Source organism: Humulus lupulus, chromosome 6 (genome assembly GCF_963169125.1).
Source record: "Humulus lupulus chromosome 6, drHumLupu1.1, whole genome shotgun sequence".
NCBI classification, from domain to species: Eukaryota; Viridiplantae; Streptophyta; class Magnoliopsida; order Rosales; family Cannabaceae; genus Humulus; species Humulus lupulus.
In genome coordinates, this window is record NC_084798.1 from 17,642,494 (window position 1) to 17,653,234 (window position 10,741).

Consider the following 10,741-nt stretch of genomic DNA (forward strand, 5'->3'; position numbering starts at 1 on the left):
TTGTCATTGAGTTTGTAGCCAACTAGGAAATTTTGGACCTAACTTGAACGATGTGAAGGCTATGATTTCCAACTGAAATGAGGGAACCCAATTGGTGTTGAACTTCAATCTCAAGCCTGAGTTATAGGAACAATATAGTTTCTTCAGAGATAACCCCAACTAGATTGTTTGAAGAGACATCTAAAGCCTCAAGATAAGAAAATTCACCAATACTCTCTCTTGAAGTACCATTCAACATCTAAAAATGCTTCAAAATCTACTACATTTACATAACTATTTATTAAGTGGATTTAGTGTGTTACCAGATGTTCTATAGATGTTCTATGTGGTTTATTACTGGCCCTGTAACTATTACTGGCCCTGTTCTATGTTCTATGTTCTATGGTGTCTATTAATTTGAAAAACCTTCCATCTCATTCTATTTTAGTAATTTAATTTGTATCAAATTAGTGTAATTAAGTGGTTAGAAAGAACTCAGGACATGATTGCAGATCCTTCCAATTTAAGGTTTGTTTTAGATAAATGCTAAATGTGACATAATATGACTCAATTAGATCAGTGGTGTTATAGTTCTTTATTTATATTAGATCAAGTGTTTGAATCTCTTGTTTGGATTCCTATTAAGAGAAAGTTAATCTTTGTTTGGTAAGTGTAATTGTAGAAACAAAGTTTACAAACTTACTTAACAATAGTCAAAAGCATCAGCTACTAAAAACAGTATAGAGATTCAAATGCTTCAAGCTTGACCCATTAATTCTGTTGCTTTTAAACTTTGAACTCTTAGAATCCTTGCAGCCACTAAGTCTGATCTTCATCACCAGAGGAATCTACTTAAAAAAGTAAACATGGAAGAAATAATATGACAGAAAACATAATTTAGTTTAATTTTATACACTCCAAACTTACTTGGCCACTTGAAATACAAACTTTAAAGGCACTGACAAAACTAGAATTATTATATAATATATACATAAATATATAAAATGAATAGCTTTTTTTTTAATATAAATGGTGGCCTGAACAATATAGATTCGTATATATTTAAATTTTTTATATGAAAGAAAACATTGTATTAAAACGTTAACGAACACCTCTATAGATTCATAAAGATACTTGTCCTTCCAAATAAATCTATATTAGTGTTAAAAAAATAGAATTAAGTTGGACACTAATGAATTCAAGAATCTTTTATCTAATAATCTAGTCTTTTACAGGAAAATGCAATGTCTTAGAAATAATATTTATATATAATTAAATTAGACTGAATTTTTGAACAAAATTATCATGTAATAATACTAACCTGTCAATTGCAGTAAGCTTTCTTCTCAGCGCAGTGCCTTTGATAGCACATTTCTTAGGCTATGCATGAAATGCTTTATCATCACTAAATTGGCACAAACTCCACAAAATCCAATAGTGAATCCAACTCCAATTCCTTTATAAAACCATGACAACTCAAACCATGTTTCATCTTCTTTATCATGAGCTGAGGCCAAACAACCTTCTTCCAAAGTTCCATCTTCATGACATGAACTTGTCAGAGGAGGTCCGCAGAGTCCATGGTTCATGGTATATGTAGAATCATGGAAACTTTGTAGTTGAGTGCTTGTGGGAATTTTTCCTGACAATCGATTGTTTGACAAATCCAAATGATTCAGAAGAGACACTTGTGCCAAGCTGATGGGAATTGCACCAGAAAGCTTGTTATGGGACAAATCCAAAGACTCTAACTTAGTCAAGCTCCCAATCTCTTTAGGAATGTTTCCACTCAACTCGTTTCGTGATAGGTTTACTTGAGTCAATTCCAAAAGACGAGTCATGTCAACAGGTTTCTCTCTAGCCAATTTATTACTCGATAGATCAATCAGTCTTAGCAAACCAAGAATACTCTTATATTCATACTCTATTCCTTTCCAAATAACTCTTATATTCATACTCTATTCCTTTCCAAATAACCCGCGATGCAAGACTTTGATACTCTCCCATGTAGTCAGGTCCATATGTTACCAAAATGTTGGGGCTTGTATGGCCAGTGTTCTGAACCATTGATGTGAAATTTGCAAAGCAAGAAGGAATAGCACCAAGTGTATTTCAACTGGCCAAGTATTTGTGAACAATATTTGTGAAGGTCTTCATAACATTATGAGTTGTAATGAGTTAAATTCGCTTCTCTTTAATCTTTCATATATATATTATTTATTATAAATTGAGGACTTGGTTGAACATCAAGTGTTTCAATCTCTTGTTCTCATAAAAACTACTAGCCCCTATTAAGAGAAAATTGATCTTTGGTAAGTGATGTTTTGACTTTCCTCTTGAACATTTTTTTGCTTCAATTTACTGATAAGAAAGTACATCATCATATCACGGGAAAAAGCTAGATATATTGATTTAATTTGTTTTATTTTCTTAAAACATGACAATGAAAACAGTTTACAAACTTATTTCACAATACATATATAGTCAAAAGCATCAGCTACTAAAAACAAGGATTGAAAAAGTAGGACTCTTCATAATACAGATTATTCAAATGCTCCATGCTTGACCGGTCCTTCGGCTTTCTAACTTTGAACTCTTAAGAATCCTTGCAGCTACTAAGTCTGATCTTCATCAACTGAGGGATCTAATGAGAAAAGCAAACATGAGAGAACCATATATGAGAGAAAACATAATCTTGTTTAGTTTTAAGAAGGCGAATTTTGTTTGTTTTTTTTAATAAGATTAGACTAAAATTCATACAATATACATATGTATATAAATGTATAAGTTTTTACATATATATTTAAAATAAATAAATATATTGTAATAAAATATTAAAAGGAAAAATTGGGAGGGCATGATCCCCTCCAGCCCTTCGTAGAGGTCTGAATTGAAAAAAAAAATTAAAGATTTCTCGTCCAAATAAATCTATTGGTGCTGTAAAAAAAATAGAATTAAGTTGGAAAGTGTTATATCCAAAAAATAGGAAGGTGCATTCTAGGAGAGTTAAGGGGAATGGTCCTAGGAGACCCCAAGGAGGGAATGGTCCTAGGAGACCCCAAGGAGGGTGTGGTCCTAGGAGACCCCAAGGGTGTGTAGGAGGTAAGCCTCCCAAGGTTTTCTAAGTGTTGGTTCGAACGTGTCCAAGGTAAATAGCTAAGGAGGAGGAGTCTCATGCAAGAGAATGGAGACTTAGACTTTCATAAGGAAAGTCTATACAATGTTCGATCGGACATGTTTGGGAGATGCTAAAGGAGGTTGCCTCAATGTTGTCCAAGGTGAGGTTCCCTCAATGTTGTCCAAGGTGAGGTTCCCTCAATGTTGTCCAAGGTGAGGTTCCCTCGTCCAAGGTGAGGTTCCCTCAATGTTGTCCAAGGTGAGGTGCCAAGGAGGTTGCCTCGGACCACTTTGGTCCGAGGAGAAGCCAAGGAGATTGGTTCAAGGAGGAACATGGCATGCTAGAGGAGAGTACATGTCCGAGGACAACCATGCACGTTCAACCCACCCAAAGCATGTCCTACCACCATGCATGTTCAACCAGCACTTGCATGGGTAGTGAGTAGGAGGTGGACCAACTAGCTAGAGGAGACTAAGTCAGACACAACTTCAACAACATGCGCGGGAATCTCTCATTCTTCCCACAAATGGGGAGTTTCTTACATTTTGAATTTTGAATGTTTATTTGTAATATAAATGTAATAAATATAATAAAATATCCCTATTATAAGGGGATATCAGTTGAGGATCCCATCTCTATAAATAGAGAGCTGATGGGATGAGAAGGGGGTTCCTTCGGCTTATTCTTTCTAGAGAGATAAAATTGGGTCTGTCTATTCTAGAGAGAGAAAGTGCTGAAATTAGAGAGAATTCTTGTATTTTCACAATTTATACTGAAGAAACTCAGTTGGCATAGTCCATCTGATCTTGAGTATAGATTTATAAATCACAACTCTAAGTGGATTAGGCTATTACCGACAATCGGGGCTGAACCACTATAAAAATCTCCTGTGTTCCTTACTTTTCTTGTTTTATACCGTCTGTTGTCGTTTTGATTTCTCTTGAAGGCTTGTCGTATTTGACGTTCTCACGTCGTTGGCTAAAAACGCAGTCAACAGAAAGTAATGAAAATTTAAGAATATTTTATCTCATAATCTAGTATTTTAGAGGAAAATGCAATGTCTACCCCTTAGTGGCTACTGTATTTTGGCACATGCATTCCAGAAATATATATATAAACAAAGTTATAATTTAATTAGACTGAATTTTCGAAAAAAAATATCAAATAATAATTAGAGATGAAAAATACCATTAATATTATACCAACTACTAACCTGTCAATCCAAGCTAGCTTTCTCCTCAACAGCCCCTTTGATAGAATATTTCTTACGCTATGCATGAACATAAAGTAAGAATTTCTCCAATAATAGTTTATTATCACAAAATTGATACAAACTCCACAAAATCCAATAGTGAATCCAACTCCAATCCCTTTATAAAACCATGACAAGTTAAACCATGTTTCATCTTCTTGATCATGAGTTGAAGCCAAAAACCCATTTGGTGAAGTTCCGCTTTCATGCCAATCGGTTAGAGGAGGCCCAAAGAGTCCATGGTTCATGGTATATGCAGAAGCATTGAAACTTTGCAATTGAGTGCTTGTAGGGATTTTTCCTGACAATTGGTTGTTTGACAAATCCAAATGATTCAGAAGAGATAATTCCGCCAAGCTTTTGGGAATTTTACCAGAAAGCTTGTTATGAGACAAGTCCAAAGATTCTAACTTTCCCAAGTTCCCAATCTTTTCAGGAATGTCTCCACTCAGCTCGTTTCGTGATAGGTTTAACTGAGCCAACTCCACAAGACGCGTCAGTTCAGCTGGAATCTCTCCAGTCAATTTATTACTCGATAGATCAATAAGTCTTAACAAACCAAGAATACTTTTATATTCATATTCTAATCCTTTCCAAATAATTTGTGATGAAAGCCATAACCCAACCTCCATAGTTGCAGAGACTGCGACGGATATAGTTCGCTCTATCAAAATCTCTGTACTTGTATAATTTGAGTGGACCATTGATGTGAAATTCGCAAGGCATGAAGGAATAACACCACTTAAACCATTTGAGGAGAGATCCAATATTTGGATATGAGAAAGATGGCAGAGACTCAATGGTATGTTTCCAACAAATTTATTTGATTTCAGATTAAGAAAAACTAATGATGCAAATCTTTCACCAATCCATGACGGTATTGTTCCTTCCAAACTATTCCATCCAAAATCCAAAGCTCGCAGACTAGTACAATTCTCCAATGTAGAAGGCAAAGCTCCTGAAAAGTTATTGTTCCCCAATTGTAGAGATTGAATATTTGTCAAACTTCCAATGGAACTTGGGATCTCTCTTGAGAAGTCATTGTAATCTAACTTCAGAAAATATAGATTACTTTTAAAATTCCCCCAACAATCAGGAAGGCTTCCGAATAATTGATTATTGGACATGTCAAGAATTCCTGTTACCACATCTTTTGCTTCACATAGAAAGAAGCTGCAACTAGTGAAATTATTATGGGAGAGATATAAATAGGATGCACTGGAGAGAGAAGATGGAATAGAACCATGGAATTGATTGAAACTCAAATCAACTTCTATACCAAAATATATCAATGGAAAATGTGGCAAGGTACTATAAAGATGATTGAAAGACATATTTAAGTACGACAACCCGGATGATATATTACTGAACCAATTGGGAACAACACTAGAAATATCATTATCTGAAATGTCAAGACGAGAGAGTTGTGAATGAGTTTGTAGCCAACTAGGAAATTGTGGACCTAACTTGCAAGATGCGAGGTCTATGTTTTGCAACTGAAATGGGGGAACCCAATTGGAATTGAATTTCAATCTCAAAGCTGAGTTATAGGAAAAAGATAGACTCGCCAATTTGGGATAATTAATTAGGTTCACTTCGGAGATGACCCCAACAAGAGAGTTTGAAGAGACATCTAAAAACTCAAGATGAGATAGTCCACCAATAATACTCTCAGTTGAAGTACCATTAAATCTATTGTTACTTGCGTGAAAATATGTCAAGTTTGGCATTGATGAAAGATCAGGTAATGGTCCTGTGAGTTGGTTGCCAAGCAAAGACAATATTTCAAGACTTGGAAATCGACTCAAGTGGCTAGGAAAAGTACCTTCCAACCGATTATTAGCAAGATCTAGCCATGTCAGAGATGGGAATGTGTTTTCAGCATCCTCAAGAATTGACCCACTAAGTTGGTTGTCATATAAATATAAAGTCTCTAATGAATTCTTGGCAGAACCTGCTAGATTTTGTAAAACATTATGTAAGAAGGTACCACTAAGGTTGTTTCCAGATAAATCTAAGGAGAACATGCTGGAAAGATTCCCCAAGGACTTTAGTACTCCATTTTCAAGTTCAGCTGTGTTTCCACGCAAATTAACTTCTGATAAAGATTTTTTTCCTCTAATGGAATCTGGAAATAAACCATCTATGATGTTATATGATATGGTAAGTCCAAAAAGATTATTACTTGAGTTTAAAAACCAAGTAATTGCAGTGGGATGTATTGAATTATAAGAAAGTGTGAGAATTTCTAGAAAATTAGACGAATAATTGGAAGGGGAAAGAGATGAAAGATCTACTTTGGGAAGTAGACAATTTGATAAGTACAAGACTGATAAGAAAGGTGGCACTCTAAATGATTGAAGCCCTGCTTTAGTAAAATTGGCATCATACAATGCAAAGTTCTTCAAAGAAGTGAGACGAGAGAGCCACTCAATACTATCAACATGTATACTATCATTAAAAGAAAGATGAAGATACCGCAATTTGGTAAGATTTCCAAGCTCAGGGGGAATTGTTCCACTGCTTGGATTAACTGAAAGGTAGAGATATGTGAGATGTTTGAAAGAACCAATACACTTGGGAATTCGAGTAAAGTAATTCCCAATCAAACTCAAGTGATTCAAGTAGTGCAGCTCAGCCAAGGAGCAACCAATCTCACCACCAAGTCGTGCTCCATAATAACCATAATATTCAATAGCAACGACATGATTGGTTTGGTTATCACAAGTGATTTCTTCCCAGTTACAACAGTTTTGGTTGGAACTATTAGTTGCCCTAGAAAGAAGGTTACCTGGATCAGCAACTCTCTTAAAGCTGAGGAGAGCCTCTTTCTCCTTCTCTATGCACTGACTGCCTTGTTGATCACCATCATCACACCGTACATGAGCAGCGGTGGTAAGCAAGAAAAGAAGCCACACTACTAATACTATCATTCTCATAATCCTCATTATTATAATGGAATAATAACAATATATGGAAAGTGGAATCATCCGAACAAATCTATATTATTTATATATAACTGTATATTACGTAGACAGCTCTTTGGATAATCGAAATGACCAAATTACCCTCCCATATTCTAACTTGTATATTACGTCCTACTACCAAATCATAAAAACTTAATAAATATATTTAATAATTTTTTAAAAATAAAACTAAATAAATATACATCGCATATTTCTTGCACCTAGCAATAGGTAAATTAAGAACTTGACATTGACTTTCACTAAAAGATAAAGACCTCGACCTAAATCTGTAGGAACTTAAAATTCATTAAGATTGTGTTTGAAGCTTGGATTTCAGTAAGAACAAAAAAAAGTGGAGGGATTTAATTTTAAGTTCAAAATGGGGGGAAAATTATTTGAAGTAAAAGTGAGGGAAAAGTTGTAAGCAAAATTCATTGGATCTCTTGATTCACGGAAAAAAAATGTTATTTTCCCCTCAAACTATAGCACTTGTAGATTTTTTCCCCTTCCGTCCAAAATAGTAACGGTTTGCTGACGTGACAGTTAAATTTTTTTAAAAATAATTGTTTAATTAATTAATTGATTTTAAAATAGAATAAATAAATAAAAATCATTTTAAAAAGTAAAAAATTAATAAAAATTTATTTTTAAACTATATTAAATATTACAAAAAATTTAATAAACATATTTATTTTAATTCAAATATAATTTTGAAAAAACTAAAATCAATATTTCTAAACTAAATTAAATTAAAAACTCAACCAAATATATATTTCAAACGTAGATAATCAAACACATTTAGAAAACAATCAAGCAAAAAATTAAATATTTTAATTTAGTTTAGTTCAAAGTATAACTTAGTTTAGAAATATTGATTTTAGTTTTTTTTTAAAATTATATTTGTATTAAAAAGCATTTTATCTGTATATCTAAGATCTTTGGATGCCAATACACCCAAATGAAATGACTAAAATACCCTCCAATATTTTCTAACTTATATATTACGTTCAACTACCAAGTCAAGAGGAACATTAAAACCTTGAAAGAGCCCATTGGGCACACTTGGCCTTGGCTAACCAAACTCAGCTATATGTTAATGCAAGATATTAAATGATTTATTTGTACCTCATATCTTATACCACCAACAGCAACGCAATATCCCAGTCCAACCGAAAAAAAAAAATTATTGCGACCGACATGTCGTCACTGTAGTAAAACACTACAGCGCCGACTCCGCTTTGTCGTCGCCATAGATTGCTACACATACGAACCTACAACGACGCCATTTTGGCGACGACATGTCGTCGCTGTATACCTTCATCGACAATTTCTTGATCTACAGCGACGACAAAAATCATCGCTGTAGACTATTTTTCTTGTAGTGAATCAAGCAAAAAATTAAAGGTTTTAATTTAGTTTAGTTCAAAGTATAACTTAGTTTAGAAATATTAATTTTAGTCTTTTTTTAATTATATTTGTATTAAAAACTATTTATGTTTATTGATTTTTTATTTATTGGATTTTATATAATTTAATAAATTTAAAAATTAGTTTTTATTAATTTTTTATTTTTAAAATTATTTTAATTTATTTTTTCTAAGTTAAAATCTATTAATTAATAAAAATATCTTTTTAACACGTCACCAAACTGTTACTATTTTAGAGGAAATAAACAAAAATTTACAAGTGCAATAATTTATATGTATTTTTTCCAAACAAAAAAATTCAGAAAGCAAAAATCTGGAAGTGATATAGTTCCAAGAGAAAAAAACATTTTATCTGTATATCTAAGATCTTTGGATGCAAATACACCCAAATGAAATGACTAAAATACCCTCCAATATTTTCTAACTTGGATATTACGTTCAGCTACCAAGTCAAGGGAAACATTAAAACCTTGAAAGAGCCAATTGGGCACTACCAAGTCTTGGTCTTTTGTCTTGTAGTCTTAATTTCTTTTTCTTCTTTTGTCTCATTTTTGTAGTCTCAATTATCCAAACCTACCTATATATTAATGCAAGATATTAAATGATTTATTTGTACCTCATATCTTATACCATTTTTTTTTTTAAAAAAAAGAAAAAGAAAATTATTTAAAATCAATAAATGTAGGAATATCGATTGGGAAAGAATGTATTTTTGATAAGAAATTAGAGAACATATTAAACTAAATAATACAATAAGTTGAAGAAGAAAACAATTGACAATATATTAAAAGAATGTATTTTTTTTCTTCTGTCATTTAGGTCATACTAATTAATACAATATATTAAAACAATTTACTATGCTAGCAGATAGTATATGCTAACATCATTACAAAAATATATAACAATTCGTTGCCAATATTATGAATCTTATGAATAATATTTACCATAACAATATATATAAAAAATACTATCTATTTATTCATTATTGATACATCTATTTTTCATATATATTTATGTCTAACTTTGAATACACATCATAAAGTGAAAAAAGTGTGTACAATTTAACTGAGTATGTATAATCTTTTTTCTAAGTGTTATTTTTATAGAATTGAATTATTTTTATTGATATTATATTATATAACTATTTTTACATTAAATTTTTGTAAGGATTGTTTTCAAAGATTTTTTGTAATATTAATTTTTTTATTTATTGTATATATATATATTTCTAAGACTTTTATTGTATATTTTTTTTCCAGGTTTGGGTGACGTATTCAGTTACTTAATTGATTACCCAACAAATATGTGAATTACGAAGAATTGATTGACGAAATATGAACCGTAAACTGAATCTTGATATACCTCAGAACAATACATTTTTGTTATCAGGAAATATATTGGCAGTTGCAAATCATTTGATTGGAATGAACGGTTCCATTTTGTTTTTTAGATCTAGGTTAAATAATATGTTATCATGAGGGGTAATCAGTTATTCTGAGATTAGTAACCTTCTGCCATAAGAGGATGACGAGTTACTCAACTTAAATATGAAAAGGAACATCGAATTTGAAGAAAAATAAGACATGATCTCATCTTATAAGCAATTGTAAAAATAAAAAAGTATTGAAGAAAAGGAAGAATAATACTTCAGCAAAAAAGGTAGAAGAAGAATTAACTATATTTTTAGTAACATAGGTGTAATGCCCCAAATTCTCCGATGTGGTTTAATGGCGGGAATAGTAGGTCGGGAGGGCCATACTTTTTTAATTATGTCATTAAATGAGTATATGCCTATTTATGAGAATTATATTATATTATGATGTTAAATGCATGCATGTGGGTCCACATTTATTTACAGGGGTATTTTGGTAATTTGGCTCGTTGAGGGCATAATTGTATATTTGTTTGCATGTCAATGATATATTGTGAGGCCACATTATAATGTGGATTGGTTCGAGTTATTCGGCATGAGACGATCTTGGATTATTAATTAGCGGTG

The 10,741-nt window shown here is 32.3% G+C and overlaps 1 protein-coding gene and 1 long non-coding RNA gene across 2 annotated transcripts; both read right to left on the bottom strand.

Annotated features, from left to right (window-relative positions):
* Window positions 1–620: 620 nt before the first annotated feature.
* Window positions 621–1,457, bottom strand: LOC133781766 (uncharacterized). Its single transcript, XR_009870263.1, has 2 exons — window positions 1,301–1,457; window positions 621–827 (listed from the first exon to the last, which is right to left on the bottom strand). It is a non-coding gene; the product is annotated as an uncharacterized LOC133781766 (long non-coding RNA).
* A 926-nt stretch (window positions 1,458–2,383) lies between these two features.
* Window positions 2,384–7,297, bottom strand: LOC133784782 (receptor-like protein EIX2). Its single transcript, XM_062224056.1, has 2 exons — window positions 4,311–7,297; window positions 2,384–2,623 (listed from the first exon to the last, which is right to left on the bottom strand). Exons 1-2 carry the CDS (start codon window positions 7,295–7,297, stop codon window positions 2,611–2,613), a joined length of 3,000 nt encoding a protein of 999 aa, XP_062080040.1. The 3' UTR covers window positions 2,384–2,610.
* Window positions 7,298–10,741: the final 3,444 nt, after the last annotated feature.

Coding starts and splice junctions, on each gene's coding strand:
- LOC133784782 (XM_062224056.1), bottom strand. CDS start 7,297: ATGAGGATTATGAGAATGATAGTATTAGTAGTGTGGCTTCTTTTCTTG.